The sequence below is a fragment of the Garra rufa genome, chromosome 22 (assembly GCF_049309525.1).
Source record: "Garra rufa chromosome 22, GarRuf1.0, whole genome shotgun sequence".
In the NCBI taxonomy this organism is placed as follows: Eukaryota; Metazoa; Chordata; class Actinopteri; order Cypriniformes; family Cyprinidae; genus Garra; species Garra rufa.
Window position 1 is genome coordinate 42,612,517 of NC_133382.1, and position 27,356 is coordinate 42,639,872.

A 27,356-nucleotide genomic window follows, 5' to 3' on the forward strand; every position below is an offset into this window, starting at 1 on the left:
GTGTTTTTTGCTAAATCAGCTGATTTTTCTGGCAGCCATATCACCCTGTAGCCCAAGTAAGCTACAGGGTTGAGTACCTGGATGGGAGACCTCCTGGGAAAACTAGGTTTCGGCTGGAAGAAGTGTTAGTGACAGGGGTTGCTCACCCTGTGATCTGTGTGGGTCCTAGAACCCCAGTATAGTAACAGGGACATTATAGTGTCAAAAAGCACCGTCCTTCGGATGAGACATCTGAAAAGTATGGTCCTGACTCTCTGTGGTCATTAAAAATTCTAGGATGTCTTTCGAAAAGAGTGTGACCTCGGCATCCTGGCCAAATTTGCCCATTGGCCTCTGACCATCACAGCCTCCTAATCATCCCCACTTCTACTGACTGGCTTCTTCACTCTGTCTCCTCTCCACCAATAAGTTGGTGTGTGCTGGGCGTTCTGGCGTACTATGGCTGCCGTCGCATCATCCAGGTGGATGCTGCACTGGTGATGGATGAGGAGATCCCCCGACCGCATAATGTAAAGTGCTTTGAGTGCCAATCAAGTGCTGTATAAATGTAATGAATTATTTTAGCTGGTTTTTGTTGAGTGGTTTGTTTTTTGATCGGAATCAGCTGGTTTAAGATGGGTTCAGCTAGTTTTACCTGTTTTTTTAGCTTGTTTTTTCACTAAATTAACTGGATTCAGATGTGTTTTTTTTTTTTTTTTTGCTAAATGAACTGGTTTTAGCTGGTTTTTAGCTTTTGTTGCTTAATCAGCTGCTTTTAGCTGTTTTTTCTTTTAAGTTTGTTTTCACTAAATTAACTGGATTCAGAATTTTTTTTTGCTAAATCAAGTGGTTTTAGCTGTTTTTTTAGCTGGCTTTTTGTTAAATCAGCTGATTTTAGTTGGGTTTAACTGGTGTTAGCTAATTCAGCTGGTGTTTTAGCTGTTTTTTTTTTACATTGTTTACACTAAATTAACTAGTTACAGTTGTTTTTGTTGCTAAATCAGCTGGTTTTAGCTGTTTTTTTCTAAATCAAGTGGTTTTAGCTGGTTTTTGTTGAGTCGGTTGGTTTTAGCTGGTTTTCGTTAAATGTTTTTTAATGGAATCAGCTTGTTTTAAGCTCTGTTTTTGCTAAATCGACTGGTTTCAGCTTGGTTTGTAGCTTGCCTTTTTGTTAAAACAACTGTTTTTAGCTGGGTTTCGCTAGTTTTACATGGTTTTAGCTGGGTTTCACGACAATAATTGTTTTTTGCTAAATCAACTGGTTTTTAGCTTTTGTTGCTTAATCAGCTGCTTTTAGCTGTTTTTTCTTTTTAGCTTGTTTTCACTAAATTAACTGGATTCAGATTGTTTTTTTTGCTAAATCGAGTGGTTTTAGCTGTTATTTAGATGGCTTTTTGTTAAATCAGCTGGTTTTAAGATGTTTTTTGCTAAATCAGCTGGAGTTAGCCATTTTTTTGCTAAATCAACTGGTTTTAGCAGTTTTTTTTACCTTGTTTACACTAAATTAACTGGTTAATTGGTAGTTTTACCTGGTTTTAACTAAATTAATAGTTTTTTTGCTACATCAATTAGTTAAAGCTGGTTTTTAGCCTTTGTTGCTAAATCAGCTGCTTTTAGCTTTTTTTAAACAAGTGATTTTAGCTGTTTTTTGTTACTTAAGCTGGTTTCAACTGGTCTTTAGCTTTAATTTCAATAAGCTGGCATTAGTTGGTTTTTAGCTTTTAAAAACTAGCCAATTACAACTATTTCAAACTGAAAACCTTTAAACTTTAAGCTTTTAAAATTACTTCAAACTTTCTGACTAGGCTTTTTTAAGCCAACTTAAAGTTTGTCTTCAAACCTTTTTATCTATTTTTAAATCTGATATCATGTGAGAGAGATGCAGAACCAAATCAATAAGCATAGCTAAACGGTATCTATCTATTCATACATCTATGTTCAGGACGACTTCGAAAGACGCAGGGTGCATGCGTGCGTCATATTTTTCACTGTAAAATATTATTTAATGGAATCACAAGATAGGCACTTACAAGAACCAGTTAAATACTTTCACGAGCCTTTAAATGTGTTTCATTTTATTTTTTTTAATAATAATAAAACGTAAAGTAAATCTGACACACTTCCTCTGACGCGTGTTGGGGGCGTGTCCGAATCAACGATGTAAACAAGAACGCAAAAGACAAGTCTGACAGTGTTGACACCACCACGGGCATTTAGAGCGTCACATCCCCGCATCAAACGCATTAGTTGACTCTGGCTAATAGCCATGAACCTCCCCGTCACTGTCAAAGTGAACTTTAGGGGCAACGTGAAGAAATTTCCAGTCTTGGACACGAACAAAGCACAGTGGGAGACTGTGGAGGCCTGGGTAAGGAGTCATTAAGCCTTGCTGGGTGGCGTTTATGTGGGGACGTTTACATTTCTTGGTCCTGGAAGGCCGTAGCCGAGGCCTACATAAACAAACCTTAACCGGAGGGTATAAGACGTTTAACCTTCAGTCTAAACATTTAATCCTATTATAGCAGATATGTCTTAACATATATCACAGTTGGGTCTTTTTAAACAAACCATAGTGATATAAATTGCAACAATATCTGTCATTTGCTCTTGACCTTTCTGTTCGGCCATAAATCAGATGACAGCTTGTAAATAAAGGGTAACGTTGGAGAATATCGATTTTCACTCGAATCTGCCTGTAACTCTTCGACGTCTTTAACAAAGTCTCTAGTTTCTGATGGTGTTTGTTTACATTGTTACCTTTTTATAACTTCTAGATTAAAACTACATTCGGCTTGAGCCATTTTCAAGTGAAATATTTTGACGAGGACAACGAGGAGGTAAATAACAGTTTAATAACGAGTTTATATCATTTTGAATGTAAATGTGATTTCATAGTTGTTCATTGATGGATTGTACACTACCAGTTAAATGTTTTTGAACAGTAAGATTTGTAATGTTTTTTTAAAGAAGTCGCTTCTGCTCACTAAGCCTGTGTTTATTTGATCCAAAGTACAGCAAAACTGTACAATTTTAAAATATTTGTACTATTTAAAATAACTGTTTTCTATTTGAATATATTTTAAAATGTAATTTATTCCTGTGATTACTCCAGTCACACAATCCTTCAGAAATTACTGCTTAAAAAACATTTATTATTATTATTATTATTATTATGTTGACAATATATTATGCTGTGATTATGTTGGTATAGTGAATGGTATAGTGTATAATGTGTATAATGTCATCAAAGAATCCTAAAAAAATGTACCTAATTGTTTTGAACATTGATAATAATAACAATAATAAAAATGTTTCTTGAACTGCAAATCAACATATTAGAATGATTTCTGAAGGATCATGTAACACTGAAGACTGGAGTAATGATTCAGAAAATTTAGCTTTGATAACAGAAATAAATTACATTTTAAAATGTATTCAAATGGAAAGCAGTTATTTTAAATAGTAAAAATATTTCACAATATTACTGCTTTTGCTGTATTTTGGATCAAATAAATGCAGGCTTGGTGAGTAGAAGAGATTTATTTAAAAACTGTTAAAAAAATTATGACTTGTAGTGTATTTTTTTAAGTACAAGTTTGACAACAGTCCATCGACTTTTTATGGTTATGAATGTATTTTCAAAAGTACTTCTGTTGACTTTGTCTTCTTATTTTTACAGGTGTGCATAAACAGTCAAGGTATGTAATACATTCAATCACCAAATATGTTATCTGCGTGTTCATATATTGATATTAAAGTGAATAAAAATATTATTGTTTATATTAATTACTATTTTTATTATCATTATCACAGATGAATATACAGAAGCTCTAAAGGTAAGAACACTAATCTTTTTTTATCTTTTGTGTGATGCATAAGACAAAGCTGAGCCATGCTGCACAAAGGCATCATTATAATGATCATAATTAAACAAATTTTAACGCAGTGTTGTCATTATATTTTTCATTTAGAGTGCATTTAAGCAGGCCAACCAGCTACATATGAATGTCTATAAGATGAAGGGTCAGGCAGAGGGTGGTGCAGTAAAGGCAGAGCTGAAGGAACTAAAGATAGATCCTAGACCAGCTCCGCCGTATCGAGCAAGGGTCAAGATGGCAGACAAGGAGACCCAGGTGACCCCCGAGCGGGACTCGGTAAGCAGTTTTCAGTCTTTAGCAATGAAACATCTTATATGTCATTTTTATAGTGTGAGCTGTTTATTAGTTCATGCCTATTTTGATGAATAAGACGTTGTGAATAATAATGGACAAACTGAGATCATCTCAGACTGAGAAAACCTGTTTCTGTTGTTTTCCTTAAACAGGCTGTGGCCAAAGAAAACAAAGGGATGAAAACTGAAGAGGAAGCAGTACCAACATGGTTCAAATCCTACATGGACAGGGTACTGTATCCTAAAAAAAAAGATATATTTATAATTTTATAGATCTTTGCTTTTGATTTTAATAATAAAATTGCACCTGAGAAAAACATGAGAAACTAGCATCTCATAATAATTTACAGATAATTTACTCACCCCTTTCTCATCCAAAATGTTCATGTCTTTCTTTCTTCAGTCATAAAGAAATTTTTTTTTAAAGAAAACATTTCAGGATTTATCTCTATATAGTGGTTTTCTATGGTGCCCCTGAGTCTGAACTTCCAAAATGCAGTTTAAATGAAGCTTCAAAGGGCTCTAAACGATCTCAGCTGAGGAAAAATGGTCTCATCTAGTGAAATGATTGGTTATTTTCAAAAAAAAAAAAGTTACAATTTATATGCTTTTTAACCTTAATGCATTTGAGGTTAAAAAGTATATAATTATTTTTTCAAGAAAAGATAAGACCCTTCTCTAGGTAAGACTAGATAAGACCCTTCTTCCTCGGCCGGGATCGTTTAGAGCCCTTTGAAGCTTCGTTTAAACTGCATTTTGGAAGTTCAAACTCGGGGACACCATAGAAGTCCACTAAATAGAAAGAAATTCTGATTTCTTTATGACTGATAAAAGAAAGACATCTTGGGGGTGAGTAAATTATCTGTAAATTTTTGTTCTGGAAGTGAACTTCTGCTTTAATGTTGAATCTGGTTCAAATTGTTGCTATATTGTTCTCAATCTTTTTTTCAGTTCAAAGATCAAGTGGTAAGGGAGGTGGTGGACAGGATGTGTAGTGAGTTTTCTGGCCAGTGTTGCACACACAGAGCCTTGGATCCTCCCGCGGAGGAGCCAAGCACTTCTGGCACTCAGAAAGCTACGAGCTCCACCACGCTAAGGGCCTCTAGCTCAACTCCAAATTGTAGTAATTGCAAAGGACCAGCCACTGGAGGGGGATATCAGTGCAGGTGAGAATGTCCTAAAACTTGTCTTACAAAGGACTCTTTATAAAAAAAAAAAAATGGACCACAAAACCAGTCTTAAGTAGTACGAGTATATGTGTAGCAATAGCCAAAATTAAATTGTATGAGTCAAAATTATACATTTTTCTTTTATGCCAAAAAGCATTAGGATATTAAGTAAAGATCTTGCCTCATGAAAATATTTTGTAAATGTCCTACCATAAATATATCAAAACTTAATTTTTGATTAGTAATATGCAATGCTAAGAACTTAATTTGGTCAAATCTAAAGGTGATTTTCTCAATATTTAGATTTTTTGCACCTCAGATTCCAGATTTTCAAATAGCTGTATCTCTGCCAAATATTGACCTATCCTAACAAACCATACATCAATGGAAAGCTTATTTGTATGTATAAATTTCAACCCTTCTGACTGGTTTTGTGGTCCAGGGTCACATTTGAAAAAAAATGGAATTACAGGATGTCAAGTTCTGTATGAAACATTATCCTTCTATTTGCAGTGTTTGTCCATCTTGCATCTTATGTGAGCCATGTAGTCATAAACACGATCCCAGCCACAACCTAAAGAGAACAAGGACTCCTTTGTCTGTCCCTGAACGTGGAGTTACTCCGGAACCCAGGCAAGCCAAAATAAACACTTTTTGTTTTCATCATGGGGTCCTGGAATCGATTCTAGAATTTATTCCTCACTGTTGTTTGGGAGGAACATTCCTACCTAAACTGAACTAAAGGTTCAAGTTAATCCAAAAATGAAAATTCTGTCATAAATGACTCACTCTCATGTCGTTCTAAACTTGTAAGACCTTCGTTCATCTTCAGAACACAAATTAAGATGTTTTTGATGAAATCTAAGAGTTTTCTGACCCTGCATAAACAACAACGGAACTGACACGTTTAAGGCACAGAAAGGTAGTAAGGAAATCAATAAAATAGTCCATAGGACTTCAGTGGTTCAACCTGGTTTTATGAAGCTACAAGAATACTTTTTGTGCACAAAGAAAACAAAAATATCAGCTTTATTTAACAATTTTTTTTCTCTTTTGTGAATGCGTGTCAAAGACTGACACAGAAGAGAAGACATTTTTGAATGAAGCCATTAATTTTGTTTTCTTTGGACACAAAAATGTTCTTGTAGCTTCGTAAAATTAAGGTTGAGTCACTGATGTCAAATGGACTATTTTAACAATGTCCTTACTACCTTTCTGGGCCTTGTACATAGCATTTTCACCGCTGTCTATGCTGATGCTCAAAGCTGTTGAATTTCATTAAAAGTATCTTAATTTGTGTTCAACATGAGGGTGAGTAATTAATGACAGAATTTTCTTTTATGGGTGAACTATCCCTTTAAAGATGAGTCAATAGATTTGATCAATTTGGAATTGATTTTCGATTCCCACTGCCTCAGAATCAAGACATTGGTTCTCAGCCCTACTATCTTCTACTTAGCCTGAATGGTGTTAAGAGATATAATTACACTTGCTAATTGAATTTGATTAATTTCGGCTTGTTCTCAGGTTTCTGAGGCGGGGTGACAGGACGGTGAGAAAAGCAGAGAGACAGCGGCTGAAAGCGGAGCGGAGGCAGCTGAAGGCCGAGGTGAAGGAGATCAAGAAGAAGCTGAGGTTGGAGAAGAGAGGTCTGCTGTGGAGTGGAGCCTCCAATGGGACCAGCACCTCGGGCCTTGCCCCCGCTCCCGTCACATCTCTAGGCCCAGGACCAGCCCCAGCTCCGTCCCTGTGCCCAGACCCTCAAACATCCAGTCCAGAGTAAGGGCCACACTGAGAGGGGTCAGGGCTGGGTTGACCTCCCTACCCAGCCCAGAACAATCATTATCACATTGTCTGTTATAGTTGAGTTATCGCTGGCAAGTGGATGGAACTACCTCAAAATGCACCCGCTGCCTTTATGTATTACGTCCTTTTTGTACTTTTTTTGATATGAGCTTCAAGGAAAAGACAGACGCTGAAACAAAGCTGTTCTGACGATCCTCTGTGCACTCAAACCAGGGGTCCCAAGGTCTCCTGCTCCACCTTGGTGCCCACAATGACTGCCTTGTTTCTGGATGAGAATCTACCAGATGGCACTTGTCTGGAGCCAGGCACCAAGTTCATCAAGTACTGGAAGATGAGGAACACTGGCAACATCAGCTGGACTTCGGATACCAAGGTACTTTTTGAAACTCACTATAGGTTGAAATAAATGCGTTTCCACACATGTTGTGGGCTGTTTTTGCATGTATGTTGTGTCTTTTGTAGTTGAAGTTTATGTGGGGCAACCTGACCCTGGGAACACGGGAGCAAAAAGAAGTTGCAGTGCCCTTTCTGCAGCCAGGTCAGGTCGGTGTGGTGAGCGTGGCGTTTGTGGCACCCCTGCTGGAGGGCACCTACACATCTCATTGGCGCCTGGCACACTGCGGGGTGCAGTTTGGGCCCAGAGTGTGGTGTAGCATTGTAGTGGTGCCAAATGCAGAGCAGAAGTCCATCCACTGCAGCAAATCACTGGTGAGTCAATTTTAAACTATAGTACCTTAAAGGGATAGTTCACCCAAAAATGAAAATTCTGTCATTAACAGTGTTGGGGAGTAACTAGTTACATGTAACGGAATTACGTAATTTAATTACAAAATAAATGTAATTGTAATTAGTTACAGTTACTGAGAAAACGTGTGTAATTAAATTACAGTTAATTCTGAAAAATGCCAGAGATTACAAAGGGGATTACATTTGATTTTTTTCACACACTCACCCCCACTTACAGATTTAATTGACTTCTTTCATAAATTGCATTGAATGCTCTAAAATGAGACACCAATGTTTCAGGAGTTTAGGACACAGAATAGGACACATGCTTATTGTTTTTTTTTCCTATTTGGGTTTATAAATATACTTTATTTTTTAAGATTGTTTTTTCCAAGGCATTGTTAGATGCTTGTGTTTCCTGTCATAACTATGCAAACATTTAATTTCAAACCCAGTATCACAGCTATTAAACTATTTCTCATGATGTTATTTATGTTATGATCTTGTTATGACAGATAGTGCAACTGCGCTCACGGTGACCCTAGTATGATTCCCGTCTCGAGGTCCTTTGCCGATCCCGCTCTTCTCTCTCCTCCCAGCTCTTTCCTGTCATCTCTCTACTGTCCTATCACAATAAAAGGCATAAAAAGACCCCCCCCCAAAAAAAAAAAAAAAAAAAGTGGAATGCTTGATTCTGATTGGTCAGTCACGACATTCAGGGCAACCTAAGTCAGTGCTATATGCTTGATCATTTTTCTTGGCGGAAGCTTTGTGTTTGGTTAGCTAATAAATGATTAAAGCTTAATTCAATATTATGTGGACAAATGGACTCACTCTATTGTTTCATACAAATGAAGCTGCTGCCATTTTTTGTACACTGTAATGGATTATAAGATAACTAACAAACTAGTACTACTTCCTTAATTATTTATGTGTGAAATGTTGTGTAAGAAAACTGGTAAGACTGCACTGTATACCTAAAATGTCTAATTTGAACTTGCCGTTTGCTAGCAACTGATTTCTTCATGGAAGCTTTGCGTTCAAATATTTCAACTCAGATCAGTGTTTCGTGTCTAATAATTTTGACCTAAATCTTAATAATCTATAAAGCAGTTGTGTAATAAGTGGGATAATGTTGTTGATAATGTAGCCAGTTGTTACCGCAAAATAAAGATGTTTATTATCCCTTACTTTATTCAAGTGATGAAGGATTTTGAAAGTCTGACAATAATCAATGTTGAGTGCTACTGTAAAATAAACTCTCCCTGGTTTAAATTTGAATTTTAAATCAAGTAACTTGTAATCTGTAACCTATTACATTTCCAAAGTAACCTTCCCAACACTGGTCATTAATTACTCTTCCTCATGTCGTTTTAAACCTGTAAGACCTTTGTTCATCTTCTGAACACAAATTAAGATATTTTTGATAGACAGCAATGCAGTAGTTTGACCGTAATGTTATGAAGCTACAAGAATATTTTTTGTGCGTAAAGAAAACAAAAATAACAACTTTACAAGAAGTATTCTCATAGCCTCAAAACATTATGGTTGAACCACTGATGTCACATGGACTATTTTAACGATGTCCTTACAACCTTTTTGGGCCTTGAACATGTCAGTTGCATTGCTGTCTATGCAGAGTCAAAAAGCTCTCGGATTTCATCAAAAATATCTTAATTTGTGTTCCAAAGATGAATGAAGGTCTTACATGTTTGGAATAACATGAAGGTGATTAATTAATGAGAGAATTTTCATTTTTGGGTGAACTGTCCCTTTATTGTTTTCAAATATTGCTGTTTTAAGGGTCCTCAAATATTTTAATATCTTCTCTTGTAGAGAACCGATCTCTGTCTTATGAGGAAAGATGGCATGTTCTGGTCAGGCACCAGAGATTGTGAAGCATCTACCAGCTCCCGGAGAGAATACTACATCCCCTCTGTGGACTTATTGACAGCACAGGTATGTGCGTTGTTGGACACAAAGACACACAAACATTATGTTTGTTCAGTGATGTGTGCTTATCTACTAATGTCCAAAGTCTTGTTGTTTTCCAGGATCTGTTGTCCTTCGAGTTACTGGATATAAACATTGTGCAAGAGTTGGAGAAAGTCCCAGCCAACACTCCAGCTGGTAAGGCTTAATTTTGGTCACAATTATGTAATATTTCCTCAGGGTCTGATTATCAACAAACTGTGCATAATTAGTCTGGCCTCATTTTTTAGAGTCATTGTGTAATCTCCTCAGATATGACCCCCGGCGTGTCTCCACTTCTTCATCATGGACCCTCGTTTGGAAAGCACGGAATGGGGCTAAGCAAAGTCGAGGCTGGACATTCAGGCAGGAAAAAAAGTCAAGGTTAGGGCATCTTATGTGGAATTTCAATTACTAATTATTCATAAACTCAGAAATCAGTATTTCACGTGCAAACCGTTCAAAAGTTTACAGTCTGTAAGATTTTAAAGGGATAGTTCACCCAAAAATTAAAATTCTGATGTTAATTACTCACCCTCATGTCGTTCCAAACCTGTAAGACCTTTGGTCATCTTCGGAACATAAATTAAGATATTTTTGATGAAATCCGAGAGCTTTCTGACCCTGCATAGATGGCAACAGAACTACCACGTAGTACTGCAAGGCCCAGAAAGGTAGTAAAGACATTGTTAAAATAATCCACGTGACATCAGTGGTTCAACCTTAATTTTATGAAGCTACGAGAATACTTTTTGTGTGCAAAGAAAACAAAAATAAAGTGGCTTTTGCCAAAAAATGATACTACACTTTTTACATTCACTCCAATTAGTTTTTTACATTTTATAACCAGATTTAAAATGATCTGTTTGTGAATCAAAGCCTTTGTTATTGAATCACAGACTGATTATTGATACTGATGTGGCTTGTTCTCTGTTAGTGTTGCAGCCTCAGAGACAGAATGAACTTCTGGACGTTCCCGGCAATGAGGAAGGAGATGAAGACATCAGTGGGACCCAGTTTGTGTGCGAGACTGTAATTCGCTCTCTTACTCTCGAGGAGGAACCAGAGCGCAAGCCTCAACGCAGGTCTCGGCCCAACATGAGGAGGCATGATGGTGAGCTTTGGTCTTCTGTATTAGTGCTCACTAGGGATGTAACGGTATTATCAATATCGTGATATTGCGATATTATCGTGGTCATATGACGATATGAAACGATAAGTCTTCCGAGCAGTAAGTGTAGTTTTTTTTTAATATATTTAAACTTTCTAACATAAAATATCTTGAAAGTTGTGTTTTGGGAAATTATGCTTTGACACAGTATCTTAAAAATGAACTAAAACCTAAAGCACAATATGGCTTAATAAAGTCTGTTTTCGCTGTGTGTTTCAAAGCGAAGCATGCACTTCGTTCAGACTATGCAATGGCCACCAGTTATGCTTTATTTCAATATAAATTAGACTGAGACAGTATATCAAAAATAAAAAGAGGGTTGAGTCCCCTTTAAAGTTCAGGTTCAAGTCAATTCACTGACTTTTTCTGAATAAAGTTTTCTTAAGAGCATGGGTTGGAGCTCTTATTTTGAACTCTCAGACTGTGTTAGAATACTTTGTACAACTTTAAAATGTACAAAATTGTTCTTTCCAAGTCTTTGTCTTTTTTTTTTTTTTTTTTTAAATATCGCAATAAATATCATACTGCGGACTTCATATCACGATATTATATGCTTTTGTTGCATCCTTAGTGCTCACAGAACTCAATTTTGTTCATTTCCCCAGTAGATATTTTAGATGCCAATCATTGTGCCAATCATTTTGCAGTTTGCGACACCGTTCGCTTTCAGGAGAGATCATTGCTGGTGAAAAACAACAGACCTTTGGCAATCATAAACAGGCCAGAGGCTCCAGTCCCTGTGCCAAAGCCAGTTATAACAGAGGAACCTGTCATGCCAGGTGTGTATGTTTATTGTTGTCTGTAATGCTACAGTTGCTGTGAAAGCAGTGCTAAAAATAAGCATGCCTTTAATGCATGCTTAAGCTGAATCTTCTTTCAATTTACACTTGGTTATTTTCACAGTCTTTTCAGAAGCATTGATTGGCTCAAATGAAAACCTCTATACGGACCCAGCTGCACAGGATGAGAACGAAGAGGAAGTGGAACAAAAGGGACATGAAAATGATCAAGAAAAAGAGGAAGAAGCAGGAGAGTGGGATGAGGTGAGCAGCCAGGTGTCCTCTGCCTCATCAGAGGACTACATTGTCATCCTGCCTGACTGCTTCGATACTTCCAGGCCCCTGGGAGAATCGATGTATAGCTCAGCAATGTCCCAGCCTGCAGTCCCTCTTGCCAACGAGCCAGAGGCACCGCAAATCCCGAGCACGGCCGAAGGAGAAAACGAGGAACCCATCCCTGTTCCAGCTCTTCAGAACAGCCTGAACCGGATGCTCTGCACCTCTCAGATACTGGACACTCCTCCTCTAATTCCAGAGATGGTACCTCCACCCATAACTCTTTCACCACCTCCATCTCTTCGAACCCACAGGTTAAAATGCATTCGGAGAATAATGCAGGATGCAATATAATATTATGCATTGACTTTCATTCGGTTTAATCGCTTCATGATTCTTCTGCAGATCAGTGAGATCTCATGATCTTGAGTCAGGACCAGGGGCCTCTGAAGACAACACCTCATGTCAACCTGATGATGACTCAAGTGGTGAGTTTCCACATCTGATAGACTCAAGGCGTTTCTCAATGTCAAGGAAGGATCCTCGGAAGCCAGAATTTCGAGGATGCTACGTCATCGTCATCCGTCGAAGGACTGTTCCAATGTCGAGGATCCTCGGAATTTCAACCAAGGACTGTGTCCTTCATTCGAAAAATATCCCATACACAGGAAAGGATGCATAAGTGTAGCCTTCGCGCTCTTCGCGCTCTAAAATCACCCACAATCCTATGCGCGCAGCTTTGCTATCTTGTTCAAAAATACAAATGTCGGACGTTAGCGGAGTCATGAAGGGAATGAAGGGATCATTCTGCTCAATAGGGTAAAAATGGTGTAGTTGGGGAAATTAAAAATAAACTTGTTTGTGAGATAGGATAAGTCTTTAACAAATAGTTGTTAAATTATAAATATTTTTAAATATCAAATATTATTACAATGGCTTGGTTGAATTCCGGTGTGTTATTTATAGATAACAGACAACCGCGAAGTAAACGGCACACGGTTGCCATGAAAAACAGAGCGTTGCTATGGACGCAGTTTTGTTCACTCAGGCAATATAATCGTTTTTAAATCAATAAACTCCTTTTTAATCATATTGATTTTTTGACTGTCAAGTGTGTTTAAACAGTGCAGGGTCAATTTGACGAAATGGATGTAATTATTTTTAAATGAATGATAAGAGCGGACCTTTCACTGAGGTAATGACGCAATAACGTGCACTTGCTAGCCTGTTCCATTTATGTGTTCTCCGAATGCTTAAGAGGAGCCTCGCCTAGCCTCTGAAGGAAGTGACTTGGAAGGACCAGTCCTGCCAAGGACGTATCCTTGACATTGAGAAACACCTTCAGTGTCAGATGTGAAAAAAAAAAAAAAAAGTTTCTCGACTGCAACAGTGTTATAATTTTGGCTAAAAATGTTTATTTATATTTAAATAAAAACTAAGTGTGTGTGTGTGTGTGTGTGTGTGTGTGTGTGAATAATGTTTAAGTGTTAAAGACATTAGCTAAATGTTGGTTAAAAAAAAAGTGTGTGACACAATTGCATGTCTTTGCTCTAGGTTGCAGATCAGCTCATTTAGAGGCCCCTGTTAGTGCCTTTGAGACCTGTGGCTCCCAGGATCTCAGGTATAACAACACCGTGAGGTCATCTTATTGAGCTAATAAGGTTACATGCATCTTATTATAAGATTTATTTCAGGACACATGTTTTAGAAAAGTGAGAAAGGCTTGAATGCAGCAGAAGAGGAAGTAGCTCTGCAGACAAGTTTTCCTGTGGTTCACCACAGATGTTTTCTTTGTTGGCATAGTATGGTTTACAATTAAATATGCACACCATTTTGCACTTTAGGTTGCATTATTTATGTAGTTCTCCTCTAGTTTTGCTTCATGACGGTTTCATGAATGTTTTGTTGGCACGCTGCTGTTATGACACAACCTTTTGTTCCTGTTTTTATTCTTCTGCAGGGCACGTCACGGTGGTCTGACAGAGGGGCTGGTGAAGGGAGCTCTCTCTGTGGCTGCCTCTGCTTATAAAGCACTCTTTACAGGCCAGAACACACCTGCACAGGTGAGACATTTTCCTTATCAGTGCACAACACACTAGACCAGAACATAAACAGCCACTAGTTGTCCTAAAACCAAAACAAGACCCTTTTTTTGTTTTAGGACAACTTTGATGGAACTTTTTTGATCCACTTCAAATGATGACTACTGTATATCTTTTTTTCTTTTTATTACACTACCGTAAGATTGGGGTCAGTATGATATTTCTGAAAGAAGTCTTTTATGCTCACCAAGGCTGTATTTAATCAAAAATGGTTAAATATTATTAGTTTTAAATAACTGTCATTTATTCCTGTGAATTTTCAGCAGCCATTACTTCAGTCTTCAGTGTCACATGATCCTTCAGAAATCATTCCAATATGCCAATTTGGTGCTAAAGAAAAATATCTTATCATTATCAATGTTAAAAACAATGTCTTGGTGCTTAATATTTTTGTGGAAACCATGATATGTTTCTATTATCAGGATTCTTTGAATAAAAAGGTTCAAAAGAACAGCATTTATTTGAAATGCCAAGTTCTGTCATGAAACTGTAGATGGCGAAGGCTGATGGGTCGTTAACGCAAACTGATGATATTCAGGACATTAAACTACTTGGCACAAGCGGATTGGTTCATGTTGCATATGTGCAACATGGAACAATCAGCTTGTGTCTACGCTGTTTCTTTTTAGAGGAAACATGTAGGGTTTCATGTTTCCTCTGAAACCCTCCACCTGTATAGATCTGCTACGGGTTATTAAACAGTTGAGGTCAAAAGTTTAGATCCATTTTGCAGATTCTGCAAGGTGTTTATTATTTTACCAAAATAAGAGGGAGCATACAAAATGCATGTGATTTTTTTATTTTTTTATTTTTTATTTAGTACTGACCTAAATAAGATGGTTCAAACAGAAGGATCAAACATCATTGATGCTTTAGAAGGAAACACAATGCATTAAGAGCCGGGGGCGAAAACTTTTTGAATTTAAAGATCAGGGTAAATTTAACTTATTTCGTCTTCTGGGAAACATGTAAAGATCTTCTGTAGCTATTGAAAGACAATATTAAATGAAAAAATATATGACAGGCAAAATAAGAAAAATGTACACATCTTGATAATGCATCATTTTTCATTTTGGAGCATCAGTGAGTGTTTAAGCTTTATGTAATAGTTGCATATGAGTCCCTCAGATGTCCTCAGTGTGAAAAGATGGATCTTAAAATTTGTTGGAAAGGGTTCAAATATGCAAAAATGCTGAAAAACCAAAGAATTTGTGGGACCTGAAGGATTTTTCTGAAGAACAGCAGGCAGTTTAACTGTTCAAGACAAATAAGGGACTATCACTAAAAAAAAAAAAAAAATCACAAATGTGGATCATTCAGGTAAAACCACAGTATTAAGAATCAAGGTTATGTAAACTTTTGAATGGGCTCATTTTTTAATTTTTTTTTTTATAATTTTCTGTGGTGTGGTCTACATTTGTAAATTTATTTTATGTTAAAAAACATCTTATTCAGGTCAGTACTAAATAAAAAGATAACATGCATTTTGTATGATCCCTCCTATTTTGGTAAAAAAAATTACTTTTTGCAGATTCTGCAAGGTGTATGTAAACACTTGCTATTGTGTTTTTACGTCACATTCGCTTTTGTTCACAGAGCATTAGATTCATAGCGCCACTCAACAGACATTTCAAGTCTTTTAGCGTCACTTAGTGGATATTTCACATTGAATACATCACGAAACATACATGACACATCTTGTGAAAAAGTTCCCACAGGTATGTTTTCATCATGAGATCAGGTTCTGAAATCTTACTGACCCTAAATTTTTGAACAGCAGAAAAAACTGAATGCAAAAATTTGGTCCTATACAGGGTTGCCAGGTTTTCACAAAACCCAACCAATTGCTACTCGTCTCCAGTAAAAATTGCATTCCGGGGGGTAAAATAAAATTTTTGTTTGATGGGTTACCCTGGTAAAATTTGCTTCAACCTGCAGACATAAAAAAACATCCTGTGGGAAAATCGCAGACTTAGCTACACTGGTCCTATAATCATTGTAGCTGCATCATGCATTGTGTGCTTCAGTCTGGATTTTCTGCATTCCTTATTATCTCTAAATCCTAGTCTTGGAATGTGAGTGACGTTCAACATATTAACTTTAGTTTGCTTGTTTTTCAGCGGCCTGCTGTTGACCCAGCCTGCGAGGATGCCTCCATGATGGCTGTATTACAGGAGATGGGTTTCAGTAACCAGCTGCTCAATCAAAGGTTGCTGAGAAAGCATCACTACAACTTGCTTGATGTGGTCAACGAGCTGGTGCAGTTGACCGACAGCGAATGGCACATCTCAAGACACTAGGAAGCACCGAGCAACCTCAAATAAAGTGTAAGAATTGTAAATGATTTCATCGTGTCGCAGCATTCTGTCAGAACAGGAGTGGGGGAATGGTGAAATGATGAAATGTTCTCTGAAAATGTCTGATGTTGTTTTGTTAGAGAAATAGTTTGGACTTTGGAAAAAAGAGAACTGTATCCTTATAGCTGCAATGATGCAATTACTTGATTGTACAATTTTAGTTTCATGTTTATATAGGACATTATGAATGGGGAAACAACATAAGGTTTAATAAGCGGTCTTAATGCTATCTTTATTCAGTGTGTGTGTGCCCTACTAACACATATAGACTGCTGTTAGCTAGGCTTCAGGTATCTTTTGTACGGCTTGATTAGATAAGAGGGATAAATTTAAGACAATGCCCAAAGGGTTTCGGTTTGTTCTAGCACTTTTGCCTCTCAGAGGAAAGATATAAAAAGAAAAGCCTGTATTGATTTTGTTATTTGTCACAGTGACCTCTATATTTGTATATCACACTAATTCATATGTCACACTAAGGTGTTGGGCTGCCAAACCTATAGGAATGTGCAATGAGTGTTTTAGTCATGCTTAACCAAACCAGTGATTGATTGATCAGAGTTTTTGCTAGGCTCCATCTTTGTCATTTTCATGTGCAATGTATTACTATGAACTGAAGGCTTATCAACATGGCTTTTTGTGTCCAACACAGTGAATAAAAAAACATTCCAAAATGATTTCTGTGTGTTTGAGTTGTTTGCTTTGCAAAAGCATGAATCTTCGTGCTATTGTTTGAATCCCCCAATCAGCAAAAGTATGTTTGGTTAATGTACACGCATCTGACTTGCTGAAACAACGGAATGTTCTAAAGGTTAAAATAGTTACTCCTTTCGTCAGCTTCCTCCTGTGAGACAGGAACTGAGCACAGATTCCCCAACCCCTGAGATTTTGATTTTGTTTCTCTTTTTTAAAATGATATTTCTGTAAATTATTAAATGACAGTCTAAAAATGTTTGTATTTGATTCTGTGTGACAGAATACTATGTTGTATATTGTATGTTGTACTAAAATAATCACAGACGATCTAATAGGAATCCTTGAGGATTTTGAGTCTAGAGATTAAATGAATAAGAACTAAATTTCGTCACGTAACATACAGAATACTCAATTTTAATATAATAGTTTAAATTGTAGTCTAACGAGCCTGTATTCAACCGCAGTGCATAAACACGCAGTATCGATTATGAACGCAAGATGGCGATACCAAACAACTGAAGAGGATCAAAGAGGGAAGTAGCTTCGTACTCGAGAGTTCATACACAAGTCTTGAAGGAAATGTGCGTGTGTTGTCTTCAATAACTCACGAAAGAAGTGACATTAGTCTGCGAGACAAAGTAAATCGAGATATCAAGAATGCTCCGGTGAATTCACGGTAGGTGGAAAAGCGCTGTGTGGAAATTTGACAAACGCATTTAGTAATGTTATGATGACACGAGAAAGATGTGTCATGATGTTGTGACAGGAATTCGCCTAGTCTTTTGTGATTTAAAACAGTCAAACCTGTCTGACACTGTGATGATGGTTGTGTACGTGTTTTCTGTCCTAAAATGGTGTTAGTTTTATGTATTAAAATGTATAAAAGTTGCCTACCTAGACGCGCAGCTCACTTCAACTGTTTTGCAGTTTTACAGCTTGAGGAAATAACTTGGCTAATAACTCCTAATAATTAAACGACTTATTTTTTTTGCACCACACGAACATAATTAACTATCTTAGCCATTATTGTTTCTAACGTAGGGTTATGAACTATTGCTCTGCAAACTTCAATTCCACTTTAATTCAAAAATAGATGTATGTAAATTGAGAGTTGACCTGCATACACTACCAGTCAAAAGTTTTTGAACAGTACGATTTTTAATGTTTGTTTTTTTAAAATCTCTTCTGCTTACCAAGCCTGCATTTATTTGATCTGAAGCACAGCAAAAATAGTACAATTTTGAAATAGTTTACTATTTAAAATACTTATTTTTTTATTTGAATATATTTTAAAATGTAATTTATTCCTGTGATTTCAACGCTGATTTTTCAGCATCATTACTAAAGTCACATGATCCTTCAGAAATAATTCTAATATTCTGATTTGCTGCTCAAAAAACATTTATTAATATGTTGAAAACAGCTTAGTAGAATTTTTTTAGGTTTCTTTGATGAATAAAAGGTTCAGAAGAACAGCATTCATCTGAAATAGAAGTCTTTTGTAACATTAAAAATGTCTTTATCACCATGTTTAATCAATTTAAAGCATCCTTGCTAAATACAAGTATTCATTTATATAATGTATTTCCAAAATAAATAAAACAAAGATACTGACTCCAAGCTTTTGAATGGTATAGTGAAATAATGTTACAAAAACTTTGTTACAAAAATTTCAAATAAATGCTGATCTTTGGATTTTTCTATTTATCAAATAATTCTGTGAAAAATTTACTTAACCTTTTTAAATAGTAATAATAGTAATACTAAAAAATGTTTCTTGAACAGCAAATCAGCATATTAGAATGATTTTTGAAGAATCATGTGACACTGATCCTTCATGTGATGCTGAAAATTTAGCTTTGAACACATGAAATTACATTTTAACATATTCAAATAGAAAGCAGTTATTTTAAATAGTAAAAATATTTTGCTGTATTTTGTATCAAATATGCAGGCTTGGTGAGTAGAAGAGACTTCTTTAAAATACTTTAAAAATCGTTTTACTGGTAGTGTAAATATTAAAAGACAAAAATATGAAAATTCTAAATGAATGACGTGTGAACTGCCATTTAAGGTCTTTTGATCATAATGATCTAAGGAGTTTTATTGTTGTAGAGCTTTATTGTTTATTTGGGGCTGTTTTACTGTTTTACGGTAGTTTTACAGTGAGACCATCAATGGATGTTTTGGAGACAGTTTGGTTCACTACACTAATGTATAACTAGAACAGTACAATTGCTTTCACCCTAAGTAAAAGATTGTCTTTGCAATTGCGTACCTACAACAGACATACTTCAGTGAAGCTCTCTTATTGTTTATCATAGAGGTCTTTGGTTTTGACCCTGCAACTTCTGGAAATACAGCATTATGACCCAGAATAAAAATGGAGAGAAACGGAGGCTTTCCAAATGGTTGGACTATGGCAGTATCAATGGAGAAGGACAGACGGATCCATGTCCTACCTGCCAGGGCACAGGACGCATCCCGAGAGGCAAGTTTGAGTCACTCTGTTGACATACTACCAGGCAAAAAAATTTTTGTAAACCGTAAAATGTTTATATATTGTAAACAGAAATATTTATACTTAAGTAATTCAGCGTTGATATCACAGGAATAAATTACATTTTAATATATATTCAAATAGAAAACAAGTATTTTAAACAGTAAAAATATTTTAGTCTTTTACTGTTTTTGCTGTACTTTGGATCAAATAAATGCAGGCTTGGTGAGCAGTAGACTTCTTTAAAAAAAAAAAAAACATTAAAAATCTTACTGTTTAAAAACTTCTGACTGGTAGTGTGTACAGTTCTGTATTATTGTATTATTGGTTACAAAACAATGTTGCATTTGTAGTTTTAGGTTTTAAACACACTCATCTAGGGCTGGGTGGTATGACCAAAATTTTATTTCACGGTATGAGAAATTTTATTTCACGGTAACGATGTTTTTCACAATATAGTTTTTTATATAGGTAGTTATTCCAGAAAATGTACAAAAGGGCTTTATAATAAACTAGAAGCTAAAGTTCGATAACAAACTTTAGATGTTGGCTTGGAGAGCCAACCTGGGCAGCCTTGGGGAAAAAGAACCAGAGCACTTGTGTGTCCGAGTTCTGGCTTCTAAATGAAACACTGTAAAAAAGTCTTTGAATTGAGATCTGTTATCCTGTGGCCCCCTCTTGTGGACAACATTAGCATTATGGACCACAGTAACATTTCACAGCATTCCAGAGCGCGAGCCGTCAGCTCACGTTCTCATGAAAGCCGACAAGAGGCTTTAAAGTGTTACATAAAGCAGCTAGCAAACACCTGAATGTAGCTGTTGATGTGTTCTAATGGGTGGATGGACTGAAATCGCTGGAATATTTACAGTTTAAAGGCGGTCAAATTCGTGCAAATGATGTAGTTTTGTGGGCACTTACACAGAATGTACGCGATGAAGGATCTGCTTTTGGTTTTGAATAAAACAGCTCACAAACAGCTGAATTTAGCTCTTGGTGTGTTCTTATGGTTGGATGGAATGAAATCGCTGGAATATTATAATTTTAAGGGCGGTATAATGCTGCAAATTAGTTTTGTGAGTACGTACACAGAATGTATGTGCTGAAGCAAAAGTGCAAGTAGGTAAGAGGTCACCGCTCTTGAGTGGAGTGGAATAGGCATAGACATATATAGAGAGTAGACGCCCCATCGACCGATACTCCCTACTGGCGCTGACGAGACGTGGGGCCGCCATCTTGGACCGGTCACCCGCTCCACTCAGTGTAATCTGTTTGGCAGGTGTAATGAGCTGTCAACGCATTTAATTAATCATACCTCACGGAATATCGAACTGATTTTCACGCGGTTTTTTTTTGCTGCAAAGGTCATAAATATAGCTGTGAAACATGACACATGGTTTGGCATATTTTAATATTGATAGTGAGCTTAACAGTAATATAATGAATATCTCCGTTCTTGTGATAGTATTGGGTCTTTTAAAAGGGTCTAAAGACTTACAACATGGACTTAAGCACTTCTAATGCGTTATGGTTTGTATAGTTTTATTCTATTTTCACTTGGCTGTTTATTCATTTGACATTGTTCATTACTGATATTCTCCTTAATGTAGTCTTACCATGCTGTTGTTATATTTTGTTGTGATGGTAAAATGAAGCTTTTCGAAGCACTGAGGCTTTCCCCTCAACTGTATCGTAAAAAGGTTCATTACTCGAAGCTTTTCAACACGTTGTACACTAATGACATCTTGTGGTCAAAGGTGGGAAAAGTTGCCTTTGCGTCCCAGATCTCAAAGCGATTTTGGACAGTTTCATCAAATACATCAATTTGTGCTACGAAAACTGTCAGAAATAAAAAATAAAAAATAAATGTAATTTTACTTGAATTAATCTGTAAATAAACTTTTTTATAAAATTCTAAAAGTATAAGCATGGTTTATGTAGGCATATATGTTCAAAGTGAATTAACTGTTAAGTTGACTAATATTATTATTTAGAAGTGCGTGTGAAGCAAGGATAACTACAAAATTATGCACAAAACTACACATGTACATATTTATTCGTATTATGATGTATTCTTAACAAAAAGCGAATGACACTTGAAACGCGTTATTTGAATCAGAATATGAAGCAGTCACGTGGTTATGGCAAAACGAATCAATTGCTTAAACTCCGGTACAGTGCTTCACTGTGAGATGTTTCGTTTTTTTGATACAAGCTTCGAAGCTTCGGTGTTAAACGTCACATCACTAATATTTTGCTTGAATTGACATTGTTGATTATTGCTGTTTTCCCTCATTTTTATTGTTTATTTCATTATGCTATTGACTGAATTGACGTTGTTCATTTTTGCTATTCTCCTTATTAGCTATAATCTGACATCTCTGTTCCCTGTTAAATTTAAGTATTATATTATGTCACTTTGGACAAAAGCGCAACCAACCATATGAGGTGTAGGCTATGATAGGAATTTTGCAAATCACACACTATAAATATGATAGAGAAGCAGAAACAGATAGTGACGGTAAAGGTATTTTAATGAGTTGAAGAAATACTATATTACATTAGAGTCTACTTGGAGTATTTCATTTTCTCTCGCTCACACACATATAACACACACACACACACACACACACACACCTATCCTACACAGTGTTCAGGCATGTTCTCTCACTTCTGCTGCTGCTACGCGATGTAATGAATTCCAGAGTATGCCCGGTCCAAGATGGCGGCCGCATTTCTCGTTTCCAGCAGCCAATGTGGCGTCTATCTCTATTATGTCTATGGGAATAGGGGTTATGCCCAACAGGCTTCCGTTTTCTGCTAAACAGGTCTCGTTGCTTCCGGTTCACGCGTTTTGCATATCCCTCTTTAAATATGAACATGATTTACTCAAGATTCATTCAAAGTAGACACTAAAAATGATCATAACCAATGTCCATCACATATGTGGATTGATATATAAAAGTTTTAAATTTTTATTCTTTTCACTAACATTTATATATAAATATCGAATGAAACGTCCACAATAAACAGCTGGCTTGTTTAACTGATTACCTTAAAAGTCCGTCGATATCGCCATTATTTATTACGGCTATTAACACGTTCTCCGACAAGCGGAAGCAATGAGACCTGTTTTCCGGGGTTGGTCAGGTGACGTTCGACATATAGCCTATTGCTCCTTTAGAGGGGGCCTTTTTTCTCAGCCAATGCAAGTCTTCAGGAATTTTTTCATAAAAAAAAATTAATAATAGTCTGATCAGTCTAAAAAGATACAGCAACAATCTCGTGGCCAGGGCCCAGGTCTCTGCCAAATTTGGGGCTTCTGCACGTTAGTTGGCCACGCCCACTTATTTACATTTCGCGGTATACACGGAATAAAAAAATATTTTACGGTACACATTTCATTCCGCGGTAACGATATATACCGTCATACCGCCCAGCCCTACACTCATCCTTATTCTGTCATGTTATCTTAACATCCTCAGGTCAGGAGAACCAACTCGTAGCAGTCATTCCTTGCAGCGACCAAAGACTGAAACCTCACCACACGTCAGTATCACTATGACAAGAACACTATACTTCTGTAATTTTCAGTTTCAGGCTTTTACATATACTGATGTAAAACATGGTTTTATGTCCCACAGGAAACTGTATGTGTTTATATCAGTGGGGCTTTGCCTTTTGATCTGCTCCTTAATCCTATTTTTCCTCTTCCCACGGAGTATGGATATGTCAACTGTGGATCTAAAGTCATCTATGGTCTATTTTACTCCAGATAAAGTAAAAATGGTGATCACAGTAAGTGCGTGTTAATGTCACCCTAAACCTGCTGCATTGCATTTGTTTTTATAAAACTTGTAATCCTCTGTCCTTATTTTTCATTCTTCAGCATGAAATGAACCTTACCAACCAAAACTTTGTCAGTATCACAGCTGGTAATCTTAGCGTGCAATCGTTCATTTTTGAGACGGTGGTTGGCAACAACAAGTTCCCCAATGTCACCGTACTGCCTCCTCGATCACAGAAAACGGTAAAATTTTACGCAAACATATATAAAGCATTTTTCTGTTTTCTCAGATGCATTACACCAGCCATCAATCTAAACAAATCTCAAACATAAGATGCCATCCTTTTTCTTTCATCTTTCAGATTAAAGTTAAAGCAGAAATTGCTATTGAGGACACTGGCCTTAAGTAAGTAATAATTCAGTCAATATCTATGTCTCCTCATTAAGTTCTTTTAATCATTATGTACTGTTTTCCACTATAATCCTATCATGTGAACTCTCAAGTACTCAAAATACAGTTGTAGTCAAAAGAATCTGCAAAATGTGAAACATGATGCTTTAAAATCCGTGCAATGAGAACTTTTTGAATTTGAAGATCAGGGTAAATTGAACTCATTTTATCATGCTTCTGAAGGGCAGTACTAAATAAAAAAAAAAGATATTTAGGCAAAATAAGAAACGTTTACTCTACATCTTCATTCTGTTCAAAAGTTTACAGCCCTGGCTCTTAATGTAATGTGTTTCCTTCTGAAGAATCGTTGAGCGTTTAGCCCTTCTGTAATAGTTGCATATATGAGTCCCTCAGTTGTCCTCAGTGTGAAAAGATGGATCTCAAAATCATACAGTCATTGTTGGAAAGGGTTCAAGGGTAAACTTTTGACTTCATCTGTATACTAACTTTTTCTAATGTCTGTTCCTTTTACAGTAATTACTGCAAGTCACGTTCCTTTCGGATTCACACCTTATTCTTGCATTTGCAGTAAGTATTCATCTTTATTTCATCAGCTTTGTTTTAAGATTTGCATTAGAATAAACCTCTGAACACTGGTCAGCTCTGGTTGACATGTTGAACACTGGAAGGTGCTCACTAAAGAACTGTATAATTTTACATTTGATATAACTTGTACAAAATGTACAGTATTTAGCAGTAATTGCTTGTAATTTTGACTCCCGTTCAATAGCTTGTGCTTGTCAGTGAGGTCTAGAGCAGTGAAGACCACTAGAGGGCCTCAGCAAACTTCCAAAGGGGAACCTAGAAATTTGCTGATGCCCCTTAAATCACAGTTTTAGACCGCACACACAGAAGTTATTGTATTCATGTACCATGACATGTTCTCTAGAGAACAGTTTCTGTTTTAAGGAGGTCAGATCTGCACTGAGGTTTTTGTAAAAATCTTTACAGCTTAAATGTGACCCTGGACCACAAAAAGTCTTAAGTCGCTGGGGTTTATTTGTAGCAATAGCCAAAAATACATTGTATGGGTCAAAATGATTGATTTTTCTTTTATGTCAAAAATCATTAGGAAATTAAGTAAAGATCATGTTACATTAAGATTTTTTGTAAAATTCCTACTGTAAACCTATCAAAATGTAATTTTTGATTAGTAATATGCATTGTTAAGAACTTAATTTGGACAACTTTAAAAGTGATTTTCTCAGTATTTTGATTTTTTTGCACCCTTAGATTCCAGATTTTCAAATAGATGTATCTCGGCCAAATATCGTCCTATCCTAACAAACTATACATCAACAGAAAGCTTATTTATTGAACTTTCATATGATGTATATATCTCAGTTTTGTAAAATTTAACCTTATGACTGGTTTTGTGGTCCAGGGTCACAAATATGTTATAGGCCATGACACAGAAATGGCCACTGTGGTTAAACCAAGTGTGAATTTTTTTTTTCTGTCAGTCATGTGAATTTTGTGCACTTTGGTCTATATTGAAATTTTATAGGTTACAAAGTGCATGACATAAAACAATACACACCCATAGTAAAATATATAAACTACTGTTCAGCAACAGTCAGTTTAAAACTACTGTTTTCTATTTTATTGTATTATAAAGTGTAACTTATTCATGTGATGCAAAGCTGAATTTTCAGCATCATTACTCCAGTCTTCAGTGTCATGTGATCCTTCAGAAATCATTCTAATACGATTGGGAATTGTATACTAAAAATAAAGTATACTGAATTATCATTCTAATATGCTGATTTGCTGCCTAAGAAATACTTAAGCGCTGCTGCTTAATATTTTTGTGTAAACTTTGATACAATTTTTTCAGCATTCTTTGATGGATAGACTGTTTAAAGTAACTGCATTTATTTGAAATAGAAGTCGTTTGTAACAATGTAAACGTCTTGACAAATTTAATGCAACCTTGTTAAATAATAGCAATAATAATAAATAATAATTTATTTTTTAAAAAACTATATTAAATTCCAGAAATGTTTGGTGTTATAGAAAAAAACAGTTCATATTTAGTAGTTTATGTAAAATTCTTTGTGTTCTCCACAGACTGACTATCAAAGTCTCCTACCTGTCCCATTCAGAACAGATGTCTACAGATGCCTATGAGTATATTGACTGTGGAGTGAATTCAACTGTGCATCATGACGTTCCTCTGACTTGAGACAAAACCATTGCCAATGTACGGCCATAAACGATGATGTTATAAAAATCTGAATGGGCTGCTTTCAAAAAGATTGCCATTTTATGCTATAGTTTACTACAGTTCACTTAAATGGTTTTTGACTATAACATATGATACAATATAAATATCACAGGAATAATGAATGTGAGCTGTTAACTTTGACTACTTTTCTTGTTTGTTGATTAGTTAGTGTTTACATTATGTGTTTTAAAATTTGCACAACAAAATTGCACATTAAATGACCTGCATTTTATTTGTTGAGAATTGAGTGAATCCAATAAGAACTGGCAAGACACCAAGTTCTGTTTTAATTAGGATTATTAAACTTAACAATAAAGTCAGTTTTTCGATGAAATACACCTTGGTGTTGGAGTTGATGCTATCCAGTAGTCTGGCCTTCATCTTCACCATTGCTGGGAATACTGCAGAGACTAGAGCAAATGAAGCACACATGTAGATGCTGCATTTTCTGGATCATCTCCACATTATCCACCTTATTTTTTCTAAGAGTGGGCACGGCCATATGTAAATTTAATGTGTCTGGCTTCTGGTTTCATCTGCGTCCAGCTATTTTTGCTGCTTGATATTGCCAACTGGTAAGTATTACCATATTATTTTAATGTATTACCTTAATTATGAACATGAAGGTTTGTAGTGCAAACAGTTTTACTGTACTTCGTTATTTCCCTACAACGGCTTACGAATCAGAAGTCTCACACATTACCAGAAAACAACTTACTCCCACATAGAAAAGTAAGGTGGATAAGCTCTTTAATTCATCATTTTGATATTATACATTGCCATATGGACAAAATGGAACATAAAAGTCGAAAGAAAGATTTGTTTAATCTTACTGATACATAGGAACAGGTTAAACAAGTATAAAATTAGCCACTGCATTCTGTCTAAAGAAATATGCTGTTATGTACTCACTGTGTATCTTTTGTTCATCTTGGCGTGACACTTGCAAATGCATTGCTTGTCAGCCTCTAAAGAACACAAATAATATGTTTTACACTGATTAGGATTCCATATATCATAGTTTGTTGTTAATTTTGGTTTTAATTATTTAAATTTAGTTGCCTCTAAAGCGGTGACTCTGTGTTCTTAATGGCATGCAACAATGGAGAATTCTTCAGTGTGTTCTTTAGATCTTTAAGCTGGTATTTTGAGCAGCTTTACCTAGAGACTCACAGGACCCTGCAGGTTCAC

The 27,356-nt window shown here is 36.1% G+C and overlaps 2 protein-coding genes across 2 annotated transcripts; both read left to right on the forward strand.

Annotated features, from left to right (window-relative positions):
* The first annotated feature begins 2,138 nt into the window (after positions 1-2,138).
* LOC141298102 (next to BRCA1 gene 1 protein-like) lies at positions 2,139-17,181 on the forward strand. Its single transcript, XM_073828612.1, has 21 exons — positions 2,139-2,347; positions 2,754-2,816; positions 3,659-3,677; positions 3,793-3,815; positions 3,951-4,133; positions 4,304-4,381; positions 5,102-5,316; positions 5,833-5,952; positions 6,847-7,098; positions 7,339-7,498; positions 7,588-7,833; positions 9,688-9,810; positions 9,906-9,981; positions 10,096-10,206; positions 10,760-10,936; positions 11,641-11,772; positions 11,897-12,362; positions 12,454-12,536; positions 13,603-13,669; positions 14,009-14,111; positions 16,271-17,181. Exons 1-21 carry the CDS (start codon positions 2,246-2,248, stop codon positions 16,448-16,450), a joined length of 2,979 nt encoding a protein of 992 aa, XP_073684713.1. The 5' UTR covers positions 2,139-2,245; the 3' UTR covers positions 16,451-17,181.
* Positions 17,182-17,736: 555 nt separating this feature from the next.
* On the forward strand, positions 17,737-26,503 carry LOC141298243 (transmembrane protein 106B-like). Its single transcript, XM_073828755.1, has 8 exons — positions 17,737-17,876; positions 19,525-19,691; positions 23,186-23,249; positions 23,345-23,498; positions 23,590-23,730; positions 23,850-23,893; positions 24,413-24,466; positions 26,009-26,503. Exons 2-8 carry the CDS (start codon positions 19,568-19,570, stop codon positions 26,121-26,123), a joined length of 696 nt encoding a protein of 231 aa, XP_073684856.1. The 5' UTR covers positions 17,737-17,876; positions 19,525-19,567; the 3' UTR covers positions 26,124-26,503.
* Positions 26,504-27,356: the final 853 nt, after the last annotated feature.

Excerpts from the sequence above, each read along its gene's own strand:
- LOC141298243 (XM_073828755.1), top strand. The coding sequence starts at position 19,568 with ATGACCCAGAATAAAAATGGAGAGAAACGGAGGCTTTCCAAATGGTTG. Across the intron at positions 23,250-23,344 it reads AGACTGAAACCTCACCACAC|GAAACTGTATGTGTTTATAT; the intron begins GTCAGTATCACT and ends TATGTCCCACAG. Across the intron at positions 23,894-24,412 it reads ATTGAGGACACTGGCCTTAA|TAATTACTGCAAGTCACGTT; the intron begins GTAAGTAATAAT and ends TTCCTTTTACAG.
- LOC141298102 (XM_073828612.1), top strand. The coding sequence starts at position 2,246 with ATGAACCTCCCCGTCACTGTCAAAGTGAACTTTAGGGGCAACGTGAAG. Across the intron at positions 4,382-5,101 it reads TCAAATCCTACATGGACAGG|TTCAAAGATCAAGTGGTAAG; the intron begins GTACTGTATCCT and ends TCTTTTTTTCAG. Across the intron at positions 13,670-14,008 it reads TGTGGCTCCCAGGATCTCAG|GGCACGTCACGGTGGTCTGA; the intron begins GTATAACAACAC and ends ATTCTTCTGCAG.